At 41.0% G+C, this 23,948-nt stretch overlaps 1 protein-coding gene across 1 annotated transcript; it reads left to right on the top strand.

Moving 5' to 3' along the window:
• On the top strand, positions 1–23,267 carry LOC121604389 (zinc finger protein 638-like). Its single transcript, XM_041933885.1, has 24 exons — positions 1–108; positions 4,527–6,258; positions 9,903–9,964; positions 11,115–11,144; positions 11,476–11,672; positions 12,932–13,110; positions 13,645–13,860; positions 14,158–14,256; positions 15,507–15,544; positions 15,662–15,708; positions 15,924–15,955; positions 16,120–16,239; positions 17,365–17,496; positions 17,731–17,772; positions 18,403–18,540; positions 18,662–18,826; positions 18,956–19,408; positions 19,529–20,038; positions 20,143–20,325; positions 20,415–20,670; positions 20,791–21,042; positions 21,792–21,917; positions 22,089–22,210; positions 23,006–23,267. Exons 2-24 carry the CDS (start codon positions 4,903–4,905, stop codon positions 23,054–23,056), a joined length of 4,806 nt encoding a protein of 1,601 aa, XP_041789819.1. The 5' UTR covers positions 1–108; positions 4,527–4,902; the 3' UTR covers positions 23,057–23,267.
• The last annotated feature ends 681 nt before the right edge of the window (positions 23,268–23,948 follow it).

Here is a 23,948-nt window from a genome sequence, read left to right as displayed (position 1 = left end):
TGCAGATGGCGGAACGCAGCCTTAACTTGTTACGAATGACAACGGGCTGAAAAGGAATCGAGACTTACCGGTAACAACAAAGACTCGCATCGGTTCATTGAAAAAAAGGTATTTGCTGAATGTGTTATGGACTCGGAAATGGCACGAGTGTCCATAAAATGTTACGGAACTGTTTTAATGTCTTCTGTAGGTAGATAACGTTAGCTAACTAGACAGTGAAAACACCCAAAATGGCTGGTATGTTCGGGACTACGCAGAGTGGTCTCTGCATTTCCCGGTTCACACTATGTCCGAACAAATATAGAATTTATTCAGTTATAATATGGGCCAATATGGGCTCCAGAGTTTTACTATAGATGGTACGTGTGGATTTTTGTAAGAGTGTTAAACCAAATGGTGCACGGGTGTCTCAGCTGTGCAGGCCTGGAGTCTCTCTCGAAAGCGTTTCTGTGCCGTGCCGGGCTCCGGTGCAGCCATAAACGCACATTTCATGGACTTGAGTCTATTAACAGTGGTCGTATAACTGTCCCACAAGCGAAACATCAGCGTCCAAGCCTTGGCTTCTTTAATGGTGTCGTTGTTGAGCAGCACTGATGGTTTCTGTGTGTGTGCAGGAATGGACGCTGCCTTGTTGTGCACAAAGCACTGGAGCTACAGAGGTTGGAAGTTTTGGCCGTTGCAGGCCACAAAATTGTTGCATAAATATAAATGTAAATTTTAAAGTGCCACCATGGAAAACGACCATAAGAAGTGCAGTTTATCACTTAAACAGGCACGTGACTAGCAAAGGACATTAATGTTGGATACGGGACATCATCCAAACCTTAACAAATATTTTCAGACAAACATTCTCTAGATTTGCCCACAATGGTAAATAAAACTGTTGCTGTACAACACACACACACATATTCAGCTTCAAATGAGCAGCACACATCTCAGTAAATTTATGTAATCAAACATAATGTGTCATTTAAGTTGAATTCATGTTGATCATACTGTAAAATGTTCTCGTTCTCTTGTTAGTGATCTACATAAAAAAACATGGGAAGCTGTGTAACAACTTAAAACGAGAATCCAGAAGGTGTCCTTTCTCCAGGGATCCAGGTTGTGGTTAATTTTGCTTTAAGTAGCCCGACAGCTTTTTATCGTTGACTAACGAGCAGCGAAGTCTGCTCACAGACCCAAGTTGTGGCCACTGACTTGAATGGTAATAGTCTTATTAGTATAAGTTATTCTTATTTTAGCTAACATGAATTTAAGTGACAGGTCAAGGTCAAGAAGAAAAAACATTTTTTTAATACACACACACACACACACACACACAATGGTATGCAAAAGTTTGGGTACTCTTGGTCAAAATGTCTCTGTGAGTAACTAAGCAGAACAGATGGAAAGTCAAAGATGGCCTATTTCTCAGATGTTTTATACAAGATGACTTTATTATTTCCATCTTTTACAGTTTCAAAATAAAAGGAAAAAGGGCCAGAAGCAAAAGTTTGGCCACCCTGCATGGTCAGTACTTAGCAATGCCCCCTAAGTATCACAACTAAATGGTTTTTGTTGCCAGATAAGAGTCTTGCTGCTCTTGTTTGGGGGTTTTTCACTCTTTCCTCTGAAGTGTCTAGTTCTGTGACATTCTTTGGCTGTCTTGCATGCACTGCTCTTTTCAATCATGGTCATGTTTAAGTCAAGGGACTGAGACAAAACCTTCAGCCGGATCTTTTTGAGTTCGTCCATAGTGGATTTTGAGGTGCGTTTAGGATCATTATCCTGTTGTAGAAGCCACCCTCTTTTCACCTTCAACTTCCTTCTGAAGCAGATTTTGTGGTGAGGATGTAGAAAAGTTTTTTTTCTTCCATGAAGGTCATTTTTGTGAGTAGAACAGTGCACCACCACTCCTGTGTCTGCTCAGTCTTTGTGAGGGTTTTTTGCATTCAAATGGCAGACTTGATTTGCCTTTCTAGCAATCCTACAAGCAGTCTTGTCAGAAAGATTTCTTGGTCTTCCAGACCTCAGCTTGACCTCCAGTGTTCCCGTTAACTGCTGTGTCTTAATTACATTACAAAGTGAGAGAGAGGCTGCCTGAAAACGCTTTGCTGTCTTATTATAGCTTCTACTGCTTCGTGGACATCAGCTTTTTTAATTTTCAGAGTGCTAGGCAGCTTCTTAGAGGAGCCCATGGCTGCTGATTGTTGGGATAAGGTTTGAGGAGTCACGGTATTTGGAAAGCTTTGAGATTTGTATCACCTGGCCTCTCTTAATGATGACTGCAAACTTGGTCGAGCTCAAATCTCTTGGGGTTGCCAAACTTTTGTATGGTTCTCCTTTAATTTTTTCCCTCTAAAATTTCACAAAACAAAAATAATACACTTATCATGCTTAAAATATTAAACAGAACATTCAGTTTTAAACTTTGTGCCTTTTGTTTGTCTGGACAGTTTGTCTTCCTCTCATGTAACTATTCACATTGACAGAAACTTTGACCAGGGGTGCCCAAACTTTGTTGTGCCATGATATATATTGTTTTCAGGTGCATGCTTTGCAAGGCTGTATTGCACTGATGCAACGGCATTAATTCCATTCATCACACAGTCTGTTTTATTCATAACACGTACAACATTTGATTTGATTTAACTTGATTCTTCGATTTTACATGTGGACCATTGTATAGTGTGCATGTACTTCTGTGGTGATATACTGCAAAAATGTGTCACCTTTGTATAATATGTTGCATCAGAAATCACATTTTTGATCTTTAAACCTACCATGTGCTGACCTTGAGTGTTCAGCCAGTGAGCTACAGTTTACATGCAGTGCTCTAAGTCTACCTGTCTGCTTATTCAGACCGTTAATGCATGTCTGTCTGTTGAGAAAGTGCAGATGGAAGCTTTAGTTGTACTTATTCAACAAATTAAAACACACTGTGAAAAGTCAGCACTATTTTTCTAACAAGAACAAATGCAGAGGCTTGGATGTTGTTGCTTTGTCTGCGTTTTTCTGTTGAGAAATGCTTTTGTGTGGGGACTTTAGCTGTAAAGGGCTTCATAACCTAACTGCAATGACTCTTTGGAGAACTGGTCATTGTCAGACATTTCAGTGTGCCAGACATATGTTTTTATATGCCAGACCTTTTTATAAACATAACTTTACCATCAGATCACAGTACAAATTCGTGTCATCAACTTTTCCATCCTTATTTAATTTATTTGTTTTGGAAATGGCATGCCAACCTGCATCTTATATTTACTTAAGTAAAATTTTGCATTGTTTAACTTTAAATATTTGGACTATTAACGTCATCAACCAATATCTGTAATAATGGTCAAAGGTTGCTGGCTTGGTCTGTTAAAAGGAAATGTGCCCTCAATGACTGCAGAACGTCACCAAAATGAATGTGCACACTGACAAATGTTTTGGTTGATTAATGACATGCTTCACATATTTACTACCAGAATATACGCCTGATACTGTATGACATAGAAAGCACTGGTAGGGTAGACTAAAATCCTATCTGACATGAGTGATGTTCAGTGGCACATCTCTCAATATTGATTAAATAAAGTCACTTTAAAGGCAGTTTGATCTTGTGAAGAAAAACAACAACAACAACCATCCATTCAGCCCAAGTTTGGCTCAGCTATAGGATATGGAAAACAAGAGAAGGAGAATGATGATTGCAAAGATAAGTTAAATGTTTATATCACATGGACGTTTGTCATGTCTGATGAGTCTGTGACCTAAATTCTGTGCAAACACATATAGTGTAAGCATATCTTGAGCGGTCTTTCAAAACATTTAGTGTGTCAAACAGGCCAACACACTTTTCAGATGTTTAGTTAATGCTCACTGTTTGATTATTTGTGTTTTACTGGCTAATTGCAAAGAAGACTACCCTGTATCTCACTGCTTGTTTGTTTACTTTGAATCGGTTCCAGGACATGGCAAGTATGATTTCTAGTTTGTAGACTCTCATGTTACCTGTAGGGAATATTCAGGGGAAAGCAGCACCATGTGTTTGTAGAGTTGGATAATTATGCTGTCAACTTTTTGGCAAAGAGGCTTGTGCCAAGATTGGACATTGAAGTCCAGTATGTTGTAATGTTGAACGTGCATTGTAGGCTAGTAAGAGTGCCTTTGGAAACATTATTCTTTTTTTTCTTTTTCCGTCAGACCCAGAGCGTGTGTTTGTGTAGTGTCCCTGAAGGTTAAATCCACATTTGCTGTTTTTGCTTTTCACTGAATCAGTGTTGTTGCATAATGTTGCTTTACTTTTCTATCCTAAATGAAAAGCATGGTGGGCACGCTTGATCACAGGAAAGAGTTCTTAAGGCTGATGACATTTCTTAATGCTTTGACAAAATTTAGGGAAAAAAAACACGAACAAAATGAGTACTGCAGAAACTTGTTATAGAAAAAGTGCGTGGGGGGTGGGGGTGGGGGGGGCATCATCTGAAAGCGACTTTTAAAATTAAATTTAAAAAGGCTTGTTCATCTGTAATAGTATATTTCTGCTTTCCACCTCACAGCCTCGCTGTGCACACAGACAGTATTTCGCACCTTGCTCCTACCCGTCAGCTGGAGCCCAGTGCAACATTCGCCGTCGCCAACAGCACCAGAGGGACTCATTTCATATTTGGACCTGTGGCTGGTGCTGCTGCCGTGACAGCTCTCCGATTGGCTCAGATTGAGACTCAGGCACAGATTGCTCTCCAGCAGCTTGCCACTTTAGTGACCATAACTGTTGGCAACCAGTGTCACAGCAACAGGTTTGCAGCAGCGTCACCTTCTCATCTGGCCCTCCTGAGTCTTCTCAACAGACAGCGGGTGTCAGCTGTCGGGTTTAACGTGGACACAGCAAACAGCCGAACTTATAGAAACACACAACAGGGTCTGTCTGCTGTCATGTACCACCACTCTCAACAGCAGGGGTCGCAGCCCTTCCCTAATGGGCCCAGGCCTCCTCTTCATCAGCCATCTCCAAATCAACATCAGAATCGCCCTGCCTCGGATATGCTGTCACAGGTGATGGGTTTCCAGTTTCCACGTCCCACCCAGCTCCCTGATGAACTAGAGTCTGCCCTGGCCATCCGTGGTGCTAGGGACATGGACCACCGCCTCATTGACCACGTAAACCGACCAAACCAGAACCAGAACCAAAGCTCAAGTTCTAGGATAAGTCAACATGGAAGCTACAGCTCTAACCCAGTAACACTTGCCTCTGATAATCATCCTGGTCACCAGCAAGGAGTAGACTGGTCAACCTACCAACCTCCAACTAAGCTGTTTGCCAGTCCTCCACCCAGTGCTAGCCACCAGTCTCAACAACTCCAGGGGCCTCAACAGCAGCCCCAGGGCAGCCACACTGGAACAAGCATCACAAACTGGACTGCCCCTGTAAGTGACCCACCGTCTTCCCAAGCCCGGCAGTCCCATGGTGGTGGTGGGGATGGTCAGGGTTTGTACACACCAGAAAGTGCAGGAAGTATCTTGGCTAGCTTTGGACTTTCAAATGAGGACTTAGAGGTGCTGAGTCACTACCCTGATGATCAGCTTACCCCAGATACTTTGCCATTCATACTTCGTGACATCCAAATAAACAAGTCAGGCAACCAGAAAACCTCCACTTCCTCGTTCTCACGCACCGTCCACGATATGCCGCTGCCTCCTTCAAGCTCTTCACCATTGGCACGTTCAAGCTCCCCAGAAGTGCCCAGCCTCCTTACTGTTACCCAGACAGCAGGTAAAGTCATTGACTATGGTCATGCCAGTCGGGCAAAGGATGAGAATAGTACCAGAGAGACTTTCAAAAGAGAGCAGCTCTCCAGCGAAAGGACAGTTAAAATGTACCCATCTGCATCCTCCTCCTCAGCAACTTCAAAAGTGGACAAAGCTGAAAGGCGACAGGTTCGTTTGGAACACACTGAATCAAGCAAGCATGGAGACCGGGACTATCGCAGGACAAGTAGTGACCATCACAAGAGCAATCGGTCACCTGGGAGAGAATTTCCATCTTCATCCAAATCTCGTAACCTAGACAGAGACTACAGGCGTGACGGACCCAAACCTAGGCCTTCATCGGAAACGAGGAGCGAGACGTCCTCAAGACGGTCTCTCTCCTCCTCGTCTGGCTCAAAACCACACAGCAGCAGCAGCAAGAAGTTACCCACCCCCACCATGATAAGTGATTTCTCAGCTGTGTCTCCAAAGGTGTATCCCCACACCTGCTCCTTGTGCCACATACAGTGTGATCAGGAAAAGGTGAGTGCCAACATGCCCTCGTATCAGTGTCTGAAAGGAATACCTTCACGTGTTGAAATTTAGTCTGCAGCCTTTTTTCACCAGGTAGTCGTCAAGATGAGTGATTCTGATGTCATTCAAGTAGTGTTTTCCATGGCTGCCATCTCCCATTTATGAGGGGTGGAAGTAACAAAAATTAATTGATAAAAATCAAAGGGATTAAAATGCGTATCAATTGAGAAATGAATGTGAGATGAAAAGTGGAGTGATAAATTATTAAGTGATCATCATCATTTTCCCTTTGTCACATTCATCATTAATCATCACAACTCAAAAGTTCCATTTATCATTTAAGGAAAGTGGCCTCAAGGGTTGGAGTTATAAAAAAACCTAAAAAAACCTGATGAAAATTCATATGAATTAATAATATAATTGATGAAATGTATGTGAATTGAAAAGTAGAGGGTGATAGTTTGTCAATTTGCTGAACTTGATTGACATTTTATTTGAAACTGTGTTGCTCTGATGATCAGCTGTGCTGTGTCTGTGTCTACCATTCGTCATTCACAATACCCAACTGATACCGTTTACGGAAAGCAATTTTTGTGACTTCCACCCTACCAAAAAAAAAAGAAAAGAACACACCCCTTCAGTGAACTGCTCTATTTATACGTTATTTATCTTATTCTTCATTTAACTTAATCTCATGTTCTCAATGGAGCAGTGATTTCAATGTTTCAGTAAAGGTCCAGTGTCTAGGATTTAGTAGCATCTAGCTGTGAGGTTGCAGATTGCAACCAACTGAATTACCTCATCCTCCCCTACAATGGCCACTAAAAATGCTCTAAAGCCAGTATTTGGTTTGTCCCTTCTGGACTACTGTAGAAACATGTTGGACTCTGTGGAAGAGGACCTGCTCCCCCTGTAGATTCTTTTTTTATGTGATTAGACACTAATGAAAACATAATTATCAATATTATATTCATGTTTCTCCAGCTGACATCAGTAAATCCTACACACTGGAGTATTAAGAACAACTAAGATGTGGGGTGTGGTTAATTGTCAGTTTCTTGACCTATCCCCACCAAAGGTGGGAGCTGCCATGCACTTAACCTACCATAGCTCCACCTTCTTTGACCAAATTAGGATGGTCTGATTTCAGTAACTGACACAAATAGCGGCGTACAGAAAAAAAAAAAAAAACAGGCTTTGAAAATTCCAGTCAAAAGACGACTGTCTGGTGAAGTAAAATAATCTGCATTATTATCTGATAAAGGCGGGAAGAGCCACTCCTTTTTGAGCTACAAACATGTATCGTAGCATACGCTAACTCTGACTGGTAAAGCTCCAGTGATAAAAGATAGAACTTTGGAAGTTCTTGACAAATAGCAGTTTCTCATTTATGTTTTATGATCAAATCTATTTAACTTTTTCACACAGCCACAAGAAAATGAAGCATATACAGAGAAGAAAAAAAGTCTCCAGCTTATTCATCATAAATGAAGGCAATTAAGCAAACTTCCATCCATATGATTAAGGACCAGGCCTGTCCAAGGAAATGTCCAATGAAGAAACAATCACTTTTATTTCCGGGAAAACACTGCATTTAATGGATTTATGCAGTATCAATAGGTGTAGGGGTTAAAATTCCAATCACATCACAATTAAAAAAAAGCCTGGTCCTTCAGCCATTTTATCTGATAAAACTGTTGTTTTCTTCCTAACTAATAATCCATTGGTTCATCTGGCTTATGACTTGCCCCAGTATATGGTATAATGATGAATACATCAAATTGGCAGTGAGATTGTGTTTCATATGACATTTTGAGGGTGTAATGGTTAAGAATTTGGGATATCTGTTGAGGACAGTAGGATTTTTTACCTAAGCTGCATGTTTAGAAATGTATTAATTAATATAAATGATGTCTATGAGATACAATAATCAATGATTGCTTAGCCTTGGACAAACAGGAAATTAAAAAAATATAAACTAATGAGAGGAAGTGCTTTGTTCTCAGATAAAATTCAATGCTCTGGTCTCTGGTGTCGGAGTGGAGTTTCTCATGTTCTCAAAAGGTGTTGCGATAGACTATTCGCAGGAATAAGTCTTAAAATGGTTTGTACTCAACATCAGTGTCATAACAGTAATTGCTTTTAGTTGAGTGTGATTGTCCTGATATCTCAGGTTTGCCAAGTGTGAACTTTTTGAATATCCAGTTGATTGAAACAAAACTATTTTGTTAACAATCATTTCCTGTATTTTCTCATGAGAAGATTCTTACTGTCTATATAAAGATTTCCCAAAATTTACAAAAATGTCAGGGTTGTAACGTCCTCTTCATCATCAGTCATGTATGTCATGATGGAGCAGAATATAAAGTGGTCTTTGCTAAAATGACTGTAAGGTTTTTAGGTTTCCAACTTGTAAACCTCTTGGTTTAACTGTAAACCTGTTGGACATAGGAATTTGATTTCTTTTATTTTAACCTAAATTGTGAGGCTGTGACAGAAACTTCATATAGCATAGGCAACAGATAGGTGGATGAGCGGGTAATGATGTTATAAGGGGTTCGTCCTCTTCAGGCCTTGGAGCATGATCTGTGTATTTTCTGTCCAAAGCTGTGTCCAGCTTGTTTGATAACATTATTAACAAATATGCAGTGCATTATTTTGTTTTCATGTGAATTGAAAAAAATAAAAAATCCACATTTTCCCTTTTCCGTCTTCAAATCAGCAGTTGGAATAGGAGTTAATCCAAAACCAGTAAACAACTTAGTTCTTGCTTGTATTGCTATGTTTGTATTGTCTGCATCTCTACAAAAGCATTGTTTAGCTGTGCTCACTACAGCATAGACAGACAGGCAGGCGGGCCTAGTAAGTATGACCCACAAATCTAAGTAATGAATATATCTATCTAACCTAATCAGTCTACCTGTTTAGTCATGTAATCGTATGTTTCTATCTGCAAGCATAACTCATGAATAATGTTTTTGTTGAGATGCTGTATGGGTCAGATAATATAGACATAATGATAAACATGAAAAACAAGTTGCTTCCTGGTTTTGGTTTAGCTTCTTCAAATCACAAACTGGGAAAGATGAAAAAGGGAAAAACATGGATTTCCATTTGTCTAATTTACCAAAAAAGTGGTCAGTGAAAATAATGCGTTGTGTATTGGACAGATGGGACACGGCCTGAATGTATTGGAGTGAGTTGACTGAACAGCGTTTGTGAAAGAAAAAGAAATTGTTGTTTTGTTTTGTATTTTTTTGTTTTTGTCTGTGATATTGTGTTGTTGGTCAAGGTTGATAGCCACACTGAAGATAATGGAAAGTAGAATGGATACAGAACAGGTTACTGATCTGATAAGCATCGTATTTCTGTTAGCAGCTGTAACACAACTTGAACATGAATATGGGATCAAAGACCTGGACCTTGACGTTCAATTCAGGGTTTTCACACCATGTTTAAAAAATGGCACCAGGGAACAAAGATCCACTGTACTTCAGTCATTCACTCTAAATAAAGTAGACATGTGATTGCTTAGAATTTGCTCATTTTTGTTACCTTCATACGTGTGAAGAGTGAGTCCAGCTTTGCTGAGGATTGTTTCTATTCGTTTTGGATTGTGACCTCTTCCTTTGCCACTTGTCGTTTTTCTTCAGGACTGGGTTGACCACATTAACACCGTCAACCACACTGCTGCCTGCAGAGACCTGCGCAACAAGTGAGGACATTTTTAATGTGCTGATGAAACCTTTCATCTCCACTGTATCGTCAGTATTACGTCATACAGTAGTTACATGGATATGGGTTTTTTGTTTATCCTGAGAAACAAGTCTGTGGGTCTTGAGCTGAACCCTCATCATGCTGATTTACTTATAATTGGCCTATTTGGGGAATTACTTGGGGAAACCAAAATAAACTGGTAAAGGGTAATTCTAGATAGAGCTGCAGAGTACAGACTTAATTCTGAATGGGCCATTTACTACAAACAGCCATTTCACATTACACTGAACATTTTCTAACATATTGCTTAATGCAGATTTTGAAAAGCACTGCTTAGTAATGATGCATAGAGCCATATTTGGTCATTCTTTCTATATACATGGTCGATTGACTTGGTTATATGAGTGTCCTGCACCATGTGGTGCTCTGTCCACATGGGCCTACAAGACACCAGACAGCAACAACAACCAGGATGGCTACAACATTTCCATGACGGAAATGTTCTATTATGTTGGATACAGTGTTCTCTGTCATAGTTTCCATGCATTGAAAACGCATTGGACAGGGCGGTTCTACAGCTGAACTATTTAACGTCTGCGTGTTACAAGACATGAATCCCATCCCATGTCCCCTTCAATAGCCCACTTTGTAGTGTACTTACACACCTTAAGAAGGTACCTCAGCTCTGGATAGCATTACTGTTAGGGCTACCCTTGAAGCCCCACACCTGCAGCATAAAATACATTGAGCCAAACATTAAATAATACAATTTTTAAAATGTTGAAAACCCAAGGTCAAGATACAATAATTCTATTCACCACAGAACCTAATGTGCTTCCTGCTGACTGCCAATGGTTTTCTTCCCTCTGAAAAGCTAAGCTAACGTTTTCATTGGAAACAAAACCAAAATATTTCAAAGAAGTGGTGTACTTATAGGGCATTGGTACAAACTAAAATATATGGGTGCTCTGCTGTTCACGATGCTTTCTCAAATGTATAATCTACATTTTTTTTCACAAATTTTTAAGTTTAAAAATTTAAAATGCAAGTTTAGGAGTAATGAGTTATTGAATAACATGCTAACACATGTTTGTGTATCTGTGTGTGTTTGTGTGTGTGTGTGTGTGTGTGTGTGTGTGTGGCTGAAGGTACAGTGACTGGAAACCAAATCTACCAAGGTCAGTTGGACTCTTATGTTTCCAATAATCTGTTTTTAGCGGTGACCAGCAGCCAGTGGGAGCCACTCTCAGTTGGCGGGTGCTACACATTGAAAATAATTTAACAGTACATATACAGACTATCTGAGACAGATCTTATTGAACAGTTGGTTATCCATTTGAAACTAATTCTGTTTGTTGTTTGACATGTCTAGCATTAAATTAAAGTGTTAGAGTGTAAAAGAGAACATTTTTACAACAATTGCCATAATAACAACATGCATCAGCGTGGTTGTGTTCTTTCTGCTGTAATTTCATTTGTTATGTCTTTCAATGGACGTCTTTGATCCAGTCGGAGTGGACGGTATGGCAGCCGGGCTCTGTGGGATCCCAAGGATCACTCTCCATCCCATGCTGTGTCTCGATCCCTCTCTTCTTCTCCTACCTCAAGTCCTCCTCACAGCAAACACAGGGTGGGTCCCCATCCCCACAGGCTGCACGGGAGACCTTACTTGCCCCACCATCACCCTCGCCACCAGTACTACACAGGTAAAGCACAAAGTGGGGAAATGTAGAACTTCATAAACAAATGCCAATGGTGTTAATAACATGACAAGAATAATTTGAAGTTGACCGTTTTTGAATGTTTACCGCTAGAGTTAGAATGAATACAAGGATGTCTTGCTGATTTACAAAATTGGTATTGGGCCGTTGAGTGGTTATAGCAATGTCTTGATGTTCTCTTTATTTTCTCTTGGAAATCTATTTCCAATCCATTTTTATAGCAAATATTGCTAGTGAAGGTACACCAGATCTTAAAAATGCATCATTGCATGTCTTGAAAACAATGATATTGTTTCCTAATGCACATTGTGACAACTTAATTGTTAAGTACATACAAATGAGCAGTTCACTAAATACTTAAAGATACTTAAGTATTTTTTTCATGCTGGGCATGAATATTGAATAAGAAATCACAGATGTACAGCACTACACACACAAAAAATATAAATAATCTCAAATATAAGTAATGACATTACAAATGTAAATATCTGATGGCTGTAGGGTAAGAGTGCACCAAGCTTTATTGTGGAGGAAGTGTAAATATTGCATTAGACTTGGTGTTAGCGGATGTTGACCAATAAATGACTCTGGCATAGGTAGAAGATAGCATGTCTGCCACAAATACTTCAACAACAGGAGATCTTAAAAATCTACATTTGGGTGAACTTTTGCCAGCAGAATCAAATTGTTGTATTCATATTCAACTTTCATTTCTTTACGATACATTTGTTGTTCCAGAAACTTTTTTCAAAGGGGTGGTGTGAAGGTGATAACATATGTCCATGATATGAGTTTAGTATTAATTCCAGTTCTTCCTCTGCATTGAGGTGCAGTCATGTTCGGTCTATAGCATTTTTTCGGTGACTTCTTCACAGAATGTTTGGTTTGTACACCCACTGGAGTTTCAGAGAACACCTGAGCGGACAACGTGTTGAGCATGAACACCTCTGTCTGAGCTCGTAGCTCATGCACATCAAATTTATGTGTTTGCACACGTAAACAACATATTCCAGTGTCACAAACCTTTCCAAGCCTTCATCCCCAATTGGAAAAATCAAATATACTAGCTGGGTCTGTCAGAATTTTTCATAAAGCACACATAATGGATTTAAATGTTCAAACAATTGGTTATATGTTCTATATACTATAATTGACCAAATGGAATTATTATTTTTGTTAATAATTCTTCACCTCATTTGTTGTTGCTCCCGTCCTCCTCCCTCTGGTTCATGGTCCATCAACAGGGGGTTCTTCTCGCTTTGGTGTGAAGCATCCACATGATGATTCAACAAAGTTCTCCTCTGACACCAACCGACATTCATCCTCCTTCAAGGCGGGTCACAGCACCAGACATGGACCGTTACATCCGTCCTCCAAAACTGTTAAGAGCGTGGCGAAACCTGGCACCAAGACAGCTAAGATGGCAAGTGCTAACAGCGCTGACGCAATGACTGCCTTTTCTCTTTAGTTGTGTTTGTTTGTTTGACAGAAAAGACCAGCTTTTTGGATCAAACTAACTTACTTATATATCTGTACATGAATAACAAAATGTCATGCAATCCTAATTCTTAATGAGTGTTGCAGAGTTCTGCAGTAGATAATAGCTTGTAAACCAATTTTAGGTGTTGCTAATATGAGCTCAAGTGTTAGTTATGTTAGGTGAAGTTTATGGTTGTCAGATTTTGATTAATTTTCATTGCAAAACTAGAAATCATTTGGTTCTGATAGCTAACAGGTAGGGTTGGTAGTTGGGTATTTGATACTGAATTAACCCTATTTTACAAGGCAGTTTTCTTCTTCCTCACTTCAGTACTTTCTCAAGCCCACATTGTCATTGTGAATAAAAATTCACAGTTTAGTACTTGATCAAAGTAGTAAAATCTTCCGTTAGTTTTGCTCTAGTTCACTGAAACTGGATATCTCTGAAAACTAACCTAAATGTGCCGTTGCTTTCTAGTCTGCCAAGCCTCCACCAGCCAAGAAGAAGAAGAAGGTAGTGACTCTGACCTCCCAGGACTCTTCTGTCGCAGATCGACTGGTTTATCTGACAGGCATCCCAAAAGATGCGTCAGAGCAAGATGTGACTGACTTGGTCGGGTCCTTTGGCAAGATCAACAACGTGATCCTCATGCCGTGCTCTGAGGAAGAGAGCGAGAAGGGCGAAGGGCAGAAGGTGCTATTCAAGTGCAGCATAATGGCTATTGATGCCTTTTGCAAGAAAGTTTTGTTGTAGCCAAATCTATATTTTCAGTATAAATGTGGCTTACAAGAAAGACAAATTCAAATATTTGATAAAGAAGTTGGTCTCTCTACCTCTCACCACTTTAAAGTCCTAAAAACAGTAGTGGACATGTTAAGATATGAAGATGTCCTGTGTTGTGTATGCTGTGCGTATGTGTTGTGTTGCAAAATGCCGTCATTAATTTTTGTCTGTCTCGTAGCCTCACTTTGTCATCTTCCCTTGTTGCAGGCATCTGTCTGCATGGTGAAGGCTGAACACGCTCAGGCTCTGGCTAACTCCACTAATCTCTCCATCAGAGACCAGCAAATAACTGCTTCAATAGCTAAGGTACACTGTGGAAAATATATGCATGTGGCATTAATGCATATCATGTTCAAACCCTTCGACACATAGAAAAGTTGAAGCTCCTATAAGAGTTGAATGGGTGTGTAGAGTGTATAAAGTTTTGGAACACATTATGTATGTAACCTCTACACTTTCAGCAAAAAAAAAACTATACATACTGTACCAGGGGTGGGCAAACTTTTTCACTTGTGGCCCACAAAGGGTTCTGTAATCCACCTCATAAGTGAAAATAAAATATCATGAGATATGTAGAAAACATGTGCTTTAATTTCAATTTAAAATGAACAAAAGCATTACAACAAAATATCTGTCTTTAAAGTCCCACAGAATTGAGCTATTTATTGAAATGACTCTTAAAACACTGAAAATTAAATGAATAAAATATTTTTTTTATTATTTTAAAGCACTGAAAGTTGTGTTATCCTTCAGGATATCATCATCATCACTCTCCTCCTGACTGTCTTGATTTAAAAACGGTAGGAGATGTAGGTCTACTCGTCCTGCTCCTTCTATTCAATCATCCCTAAAGCCAAAACTCAACAATGAGCAGTGCGAAGACGGAACAGTGACAGCGCGCCAGTATGCGGAGCGCGTTATATTTGATCGCATTGCATTTGCGCACTTGGTTTTGAGAATGTGCGCGCACCTGAACACCACATATGTGCATCCCTTAACAGACATGACATGTAACATGTAAGGCTTATTGAACAAATTAGTTTCAAATGCATTTTTTACATAACACAACAAGAAACTCACTTTTAATTTCATTGGGAACAGTGTTGTTGGTCTCCCTTTTTATCCAGCGCGTCAAAGCCTGGAGTCAGTTTTGTTCTTGTATCATAGTCTTTAAACACCGCCACAGTCTCTTGGCATATCAGGCATACAGCAGTTGATCGGTGTTTGGTAAAAAAATATTTAGTTGTCCACTCCTTATGAAAAACTCCACATTCTCTGCCCACTCTTCTTTTCGTAGCTCCGCTCATCTTTACAGAAGGGCTGAGGGTCGAAGAGTAAAGCGCAAACGTGGAGTAATACGCTGCACCTCAACAAAGCTCAATGTGTCTAGAGTGCGCCATCTATTGGGAAAAAGCCAGAATTGCAGGGAAAATAAAACATTAACAAGGTTTATTAATATAATTTGTTCAACTTTGGTGGGCCGGATTAAAATTCTCGGGCCATAGTTTGTCCATGCCTGTACTATACTATATATTTTTTATTTTTTTATTTTTTAGAAACCTGAATCATGGCAGTCTTCTGATGCTACCAACAGGTTTGTCACAGTTATCATCTTAAGCAGTTTCTTTTTTAACCCAATATGCTGCACAGTACCTTCCAATGTCAAACCTGCTCTGGCTGCACACAGCTGTTAATAATTCTGTCTTCACAGCAAACCTGCTCCGGCACCGGACAAAGATGCTTCTGGGGAAAACTGTGGTAAGATATCAAAACGTATTACTGGAAAACTGCAATAGCCACCGAGGAAGAAGTCAGTGTTAGCATATCCAAACCTGTCATTGTCAAGAAATGCTGCCTGTTGTGTAGCTGAGGCACATGCACACAGGTTTATGGGCTGTGCTGGAAATACACTAACTGTTGGTCTGATTGCACTTTGGCCCCCTATCTCCCCCTCCTCCAACTCCCCAATGCAGGAGGTGAGGCTGAACAGAAGACTTCTGATGACGTAAGTAATATGTACCCATACCTTGTAAAATATACTATAATACATATATATATGACCTTGTGTAATTTAGAACATTGTCTGTTTAAAATAGGGCTTTATCACTAGTAATAACATTTCAGGAATCAGGCATTGTCCTTACTCCCCAACCCAATTCTTTCCTACAGAAGGGCATGGTGTTGATCACAGGACTTCCTGAGGGTGGCTGGTCAGAGAGCGACATCATCAAGCTGCTCCAGCCCTTTGGTACTCCCTCTGACATAATCCTGGCGACACAAATCCGAAAGGTTGGTATACACAGTTTCACCTGAAGCTATTACTGTTTCGAGGAGAGGCGGAAAGTATTTTGACATTTTTCCAAGATAGTTGGTTTTCATCTGTTCAAAAGGATAGTAGCAGTAAATGATCACAAAAAACAAAATAGACAATTCTGCGTGCACACTGTCTATAAATACTAGTGGTGTAATGCAGTGTGTATTTGTCCTGAACCATTTGGTACAGGACGTTTGTTTTGGTATGTGACTGCACTGGTTCAGTACACCCTGTGACCAAAACAGTTTATTTAATGCTCTACTTATGTGCAATACTCACACAAAATTCTGCACAGGTTACACCCAGAAAGTTTGGGCAGTGCACTGGCTGTTGTGTCAGAGCTGCAGCATGTTAATCTGCTCAACCGAGTTAGCCAGGCTCATGTAGTATGTGCCAAACACAAATGGGAGACCAGAGCTGGAGCATCCTCTCTTGGTGCTTAGATCCGCTGTATGGGTGTATTATGGTTTCCCGGTTATTTCCACTGAAGATTGACAAAGATTAGTGCATCAGACGAAAGCTGTATGAACTGAACTGTTATTTTGTCTTATGGACAATATGCCAGTATTTGAGTGTGGTTGAGTGTTGCACTTTTCCGGGGGAATTAAAAGTTTTGCTGAATCAGTTTTTGTAGCTCAGTATTCTCCCACTTAATGTTTAGGAAAATACTCCATTTTCATGTGATTGGAGGATGACTATTGATTTGAGCTGGTACAAGCCAACTATCAAACTACGCTTATATTTCTCTAATGCAATTAAGTGTGTATAACTGATTTCATGTTATTTTCACACCTTTGAAAAAGGGATTCATATCCCTAAAACCATCTTAGCCACCATTGAATGTTTCTATTTTTCAAAATAATGTTTGTTAGTTGTCCTTGTACAGAAAACACTGAACCATGAATTTGATGTGCTGTTACACCCCTCTCCATCATGAATATGTTCATACAGAACGTTCTCTGTGAGAATTGTTTAGTTGATGTTATTTCTATTTTTTTTTATTTTTGATTGACAGTGGAAAAATGCCTTGGAGTTCTTTTTCAGGACAGCTAATGTCTGAACGAAAGAAAAAACTTTGTTTTGTTTTGTTTGTTTGTTAGGTACTTGTGTCAGTTCCAGACATGGAGATCGCTCAAGAGATAGTGAAAGTCAACTCCTTTATGCCTATGAAGATTAAAGACTCTGAGCTGAAGATGACTCATCTCAAACAGTGTATCGGTCTCAGCACACCGGTAGGGGTCTCATCACTTACCCAATCTTCCTTGACAGTATAGTGATCATCTTTTCTCCTCTGTTGCTGTCTAATGTTCTCAGTCAGTCGTCTCACTTTGGCGTTCTTTTTTATTGTTCTTCAAGAGGAACATTTTAGTCACTATTTGTATTGAAATGTTTTTGTTTCCCTCTTTGTGTTTGACAGTAAACCTTGAGCAGTAACTGGTAATTAATACTAAAAACTCTTTACCCAGGTGGCACTCTACAACCTTCTGATGGGATCAGTGGACCCATTAGTGAGTATTTGTACCAGTATAGGTATTTTTTATCATTCAGAAAACATATTTTCCTCATATTGTCCATTACTGCAGCACTGTTGTTCTCTGAAACACTCTGTTTAGGCTCCAGTCCTCCTTAAATTCCTCCCTTCCGAAAAGCACAGTCTGCTCTGATTGGTCAGCTCACACAGGCCTGAGCAGGCATCGCTCACCTTGTTTCCCTGTCAACTCTGCTGGTGTTTTTAGCCTCCAGCTAGCTGCACGTCTACCATGAATATCACCACAATAACTGCTTCTAGAATAAAAACTTCAGCCCTGCACCTTTGAGCAGGAGTCTGATCCATATTGTCTGACAAAATACGATGACTCTATATCACAATCCAGATTCATGGGCACCAGTAATCCATACAGAAAGCAGTTACTATGGAGTACTTGGGGACATATTTGCATGTTATAGAATAGTGACCAGTTGGCCTTGGCGGAAGTCTGTTCTCCCTGACTGCCCTTCTAGTTGATGTAGTATATTCGTCTAACCAACATGAATAGTCTGTATATCTTGAACTGATGATTGATTGTTGCATCACTGCACCGGTAATTGATGAGTAATTATTCTCTGGCCAATAAGTGACGTTCCATTGCATCCTGCAGGAAAGTCCTGTCCTGGTGGGCTGGAGCAGCCTGTTGGTGATCAGTAATGTTCCCAACACTCCGTCTGGCTCCTCTGAGGTACAGAAGCTGGTGCGACGCTTTGGTACCGTCATCAAGACTCTAGTGCTCAACAGTATGGTGAGGGTTGTTTGTCTGTTCAACTGCAAACACGCTAATCCACTATGTCCTGAATATCCATGCCCCCAGTTACACTTAAATCCTGGGTTTCTGTTGACATGTGATGTGTCTTCCTGCTCAGGTCATTTGTGAAATGGCGACTGCAGCCATGGCCCTGTCTGTTTACAAACGCTTCCAGACGTTCCCTTGCATCATCCACAACAACCCTCTGTTCTTCTCCCGTAAGCCTGACCCCAAAGCCAACATGCAGACCAAAGTCATCGCTGCCTACCTTGATTCATCTGAGGTCGGTAACTCACATACTTGATTAGCAAGAGTTATGGGGCGTCCATTTAGACATATTTTAATCTACTACTGGCTGCTTTAACACCTGAATACTGGTGCTTAATGTTACACTCCTCATCTCTGGTTGCAGGATACACCTGCAAATGGCAAAGGCAGCCAAACAGTAGCTGCTGCAGACAAAGAGGAGACAGCACATAAAGCGGATTCTGAATCTCCCTTGGAGTGTGTGGAAAAACATGGCGATGGGAAGGATGAGCAAATGAAGAGCGCAGAGAAGACGGTTGATGAAAACGAGGCTTTGGGAGAGAACGGGAGCAAAGACAATGAAATCAAAAAAGATGACCTTACCAATGCTGTTTCTGACTCTGTGGCTGCACCAGACCCCAGACCAGAGGCAGACATCGAGACAGACACAAGGGAAACATCCACTGTTGAAAATGTCATGGAGACAGCAGAAGAGAAGAAAGATGGAAATGAATCCAAAGCAGGAAATGACAAGACTCCTGCTGGTGAAGAGACAGAGCCATCTAGCTCTGATGACAAAACAGCTTCCCAGGAGACGGCCATGCCAGAGCTCCCTAAGGTAAAATCTTCAGAAAAAATCAGCCTTTTCTCTTTCTGGAGCAAGGCTGTTCTCCTGTGCAACTAACCTCCAGCATATTAATTAGTACTCACAAGTTCTTTTTGATCCCGGTTTCACCAGGTTACTCAAGAGATGGTTAATGCTCTGCTAGTGGAGTGCCGAACAAGAACCGCCAGCCATCCCAACAACACAGCAGCTTCCACCAATGGAGCACAGGGGGAAACACAAATGGAGACAGACCTGGGTCAAAAAGCAGCAAAGGAGACAGGCGAGCCAGCCATAAACCACACAGAGGAGGAGGTGAAGAAACAGGAGAGGGAGCGAAAAGATAGAGAGGCAAGAAAGGAGAAGGAGGCGAGGGAGAGAGAGAGGAAGGAGAGGGAGAAGAGGGCTTGGGAGAAGGAGAGGGCCAGGAAGGAGAAGGAGCGGGATGAAAGAGCCAGGAGAGAGAGAGAGAAGAGAGAGGAGGAAAGAAGGGAGTGGGAGAGGAGGGAGAGAGTGAGGAGAGAGAGGAAGAGAGCATACGGTGAAGGTTTATCAGGACTGAGGTCGTCTGGCAGGTTGGAGGGATACAGGCAGAGCTCCTGGAGGGATGAACACTATAACCACTCGGAAGCTGAGACCAAAATGGTGAGAAGATGCTTTCAGGTCAAAAAGTGTTGAACTTGGCGAGTTACATCTCTTCTCTGTTCTTATCATCAGCGCTTTTTTTTTTTCTCCTGTCATGCAATCAGGTGCGGGAAGAGGAGGAGGAGGAGGAGTTTGATGAGTTCCCCTTCAACATGAGTGACTTTGTGACAGTAGATGAAGTGGGAGATGTGACCGACCTTCCTCGGTCTCCCTCTCCCACTGTTCCCACGGAAACCACAGAGGGAAGGGAAGATACCCCCACATCTGTCAAAAAGGATGCTCCAGGGGTACATTTTAGCTTCTGTGCTGTATATTACAGAAAAGAGTTTCTCTATATGGTTACTGGGCAGACTGAGTTTCTGATTTCTGCTTCTAGGACACACCCATGGAGGTGACCACGGAAATAAGAACGTCAGACACCACAGCATCCCTGGAGAAGTCTGATGAGCACGGATCAGACCCTGAACCTGTGTCTGTGCCGACAGCTGAGCCTTCAGATGGTTTGGTGTCATTAGATATAACACCCGATCCGATCCCCACTGAGGCAGCGTCCCCTGCACCGGCTTCACAATCTGACTCGTCCTCCAGCCAAACACATGTGACATCATGCCAGGCCGATACACCTGAGACAGGTACAACCTCACACTGAGTTAACCTCTATTACAAACTGAAGGAAACACCATCTTTCTAAGATAATTTCTTTCATTTTAAATTGTGCTGTTCATTTTCGCCTGGAATCTGTCTTTGTTTAGAAAGCACACTGACAGCCACTCTGGACTTCACCACCAAGACTGAACCCGTTGCCACACCTGCTCCTGAAGCTTCAGCTGCCCCAGCTGACTCCTCTGTGACTGCAGAGAGTGAGAAAGATGAGAAGGAGGACAGTGCTGTCAATCACAGTCAGGCTGAGGAGGAGGAGAAGGTGGTGGCATCAGACGAAACAGAGGAACCCGAGAAGATGCAGGATAAAGAGGACAAAGAGACCGGGGATCATGCAGTGGCAGGTACAAGTTGCTCAATTTTGTTTGAATTAGAACCTTGAGTGGCAGCAGTGCCAATCAGGGGCGTCTATGGCTCAGGAGCTAGAGCGGTCGTCCACACATCAGAAAGTCAGTGGTTCGATCTCATGAGGAAGTATCCTTGGGCAATATACTGAACCCAAGTTGACCCAAGGTGTGTGAGTGTGTTAATGCTCGTAATGAGCAGGTGGCCTAGCTACCATGGGTGAGTGTAAGCTTGTGTTGTAAAGCGCTATATAAAGATTGTCTTTGTTGTCACTGAGCGTAACATGTCAATGAAATTAGCATTGCAACCTCCATGTTAGAAACAATAAGAAAGAAAATAAAATAAAGATACTAGAATAAAATTAACTAACATGCAGATAAAAATATACCAGAAATGAAAATATACAAAGACAATAAGAATATACTTAAACAATAAAATATACCAACAGCAGCTGAAATATACTAAAATGTATATACTGAGTGCAAATGGCGTGTGTGTACTTAAATGTTGAGTACACAGAAGGTGCAGGTGAAGGTGGACAAAGTGCAACAGGTGGACAAATACAGTCCATTTACCATTGTGTTCTGCTGTTAAATGTAATGTCCTGATTGACTTGATGGAGCCTTACCCATGTGGTCGGTAGTGGCTAATGAAGACAGATTAATTACAACACCGAGATCTGAAGAAGCATGATTACCAGGTTATCAGTCCCTGTTCCAGATTTTAAAGAGGTCTCTGTCTCTCACAGGAAAGCACAAGAGGTCTGAAGACCAGACAATCACTGAGGAGGAGAGCGTGAAGAAGAAGTTAAAGACAGAAACTCCCATAAGCACAGACTGCCCCCTCCCTGCTTTTGACCCCAGCAACCCAGTTGGTACGACACTTGTCTGTTTTTATTCACCTTGTCACTTGTGTTGTGTTGCCACTTTTGTGTTCATCATATTTTTACACATATTTTCACATCATCTGATAATTTGATGGTGGTCAGCAGCTCGTACAGTTCACCTTCATGTTTGTGTGTGTGCATGTGTGTGTTCGTCCACAGGTATGGAGTTCTTGGTCCCAAAGACAGGTTTCTTCTGTAAGGTGTGTAACAGGTTCTTCAGCGGAACCAAAGAGGCAGAGATCAACCACTGCAAAACCCTCAAACACTACGATAACCTACAGGTAGGCAACACACAGTTATTTGTGTGGATATACTGTAAAGATGAATTCATTATAGTTTTCTCCTCTACAGTTTACAACAACGGACCCTTTGGACCATTACAGGTTCTGATTGTGCTCAGAAATAAAAATGGTCACTAAACGTCTTTCCAAACCACCATTTTGGCTCTAAATGGTCATAAGGTTTAATGGACTTAAAGTGTAGTGCATGTTAAATACAGTCTTGGGCTTAAACAAGGACATTACACATATTAAACTCATGTAAATGTCAGAAACAAAAGTATAGAGTAGTAGTAGACAAAAGCAGCTGTAGACGTATAAACTGTGTGATAGAATCACTTTTTGGCACGACACCGGCAAGCTTCTCAAGCTTTGGTTTCTCTGCATGTCACTGTGAAACAGTGATAATCACTTTCAGTCTTATTTTATTTATTTTCCTCGTTTGTATGGTTTTTCAGAAATGTTATCAGCACTTCTCTAAAGCACTTTCTGTTCCATTTTATGGATGAATTGTGCTATATAATTAAAGTTTATTATTATTATTATATCACGTACTGTATATGTGATTAAAATGTTTGACATGGAACCGTAAGCTGGAGACAGAGTTCTGAGCTGGCTCACAAGTGTAAGCATTAGCATTAGCTTACATTAGCTAGCTACACTTATAAAATCTGCTAGCAGGAGTTATTTTAGCTGTCAAAATCCATGGTCATCAGCTGGAAATGAGAAGCTGTCTTTTGTTTACTTGTGTGAGGAAGTAAAGAGTCTAATCCGGTTTCCTCGTTCATTCTCTTCTAGAAATACTTGCAGACCACGAAGATGGCGGATGACAAACCTGACTCCAGCTGAATGTGGCTACAAACCCCCCCCCCCTCTTTTTGTATAGTTTCTTCATTTCACACCAAGGGTCCAGATTCTCACATCGGTTTAGATTACTCTCATGTCTCAGTTTCAGTGTGTGGTATTGATTTTTTGTTTGTTGGTCAGAGAACTTAGAGGAAGCTGTAAACAGTGGAAGGTGGCTGGTAGGAAGAGTTGTGGACTGTCAATAAAATGTTTTCACTAAATTTTCTGTTATCCTTCATTCACAGTTTGAAAGTATGACATTTCTCCAACTGCAGTTTAATAAGTTTAACAGTGTTTCATAAGCCTGCCTGTACTGCTGGTTTTTCCAGTTTTCACTGCGAGTGTCCTCAGTGTGCATAGCTGCCGAGCCAAGTTTTCTGTTACCTACCAGCCACGTTTGATCTTACATCTTAATATATTTGTATTTTAAAGGTTTTAAGGGGTCGTTTAGGTAAGAAGGAGCAATACCTTAAAAAGGCCTTAAAAACAAACAACAAGATTTTAAAATTTATCCAGAAGCGGACTGAAAGCCGGTGCAGGGAGGACAGCACTGGTGTGATGTGTTCTCTCTTTTTTGTTCCAGTGATGGTCGAGCAGCAGCGTTCTGAACTAGCTGCAGGCGCTGGATAGAGGACTGGTCTAGGCCCACATACAGGGAATTACAATAATCAAGCCTGGAGGTGATGAATGCATGAACCACTCTTTCCAGATCTTGGGGGCGAAGATATGGCTTAACTTTAGCTAGCAGCCTCAACTGATAAAAAGCACCTTTAACCACAGAGCCAATCTGTTTGTCAAATTTAAAAGCGCTGTCAAAAGTCACACCAAGACTCTTTAGAGAGGAGCAACAGTTAGGTGCAAGGTGCTCCACAAAATTGGCTGAGCAGTCCAGGAC

This window comes from Chelmon rostratus, chromosome 3, assembly GCF_017976325.1.
Source record: "Chelmon rostratus isolate fCheRos1 chromosome 3, fCheRos1.pri, whole genome shotgun sequence".
Taxonomy (NCBI): Eukaryota; Metazoa; Chordata; class Actinopteri; order Chaetodontiformes; family Chaetodontidae; genus Chelmon; species Chelmon rostratus.
Note: the sequence above shows the minus strand (reverse complement) of the source record. Positions and strands in the feature narration are given on the sequence as shown.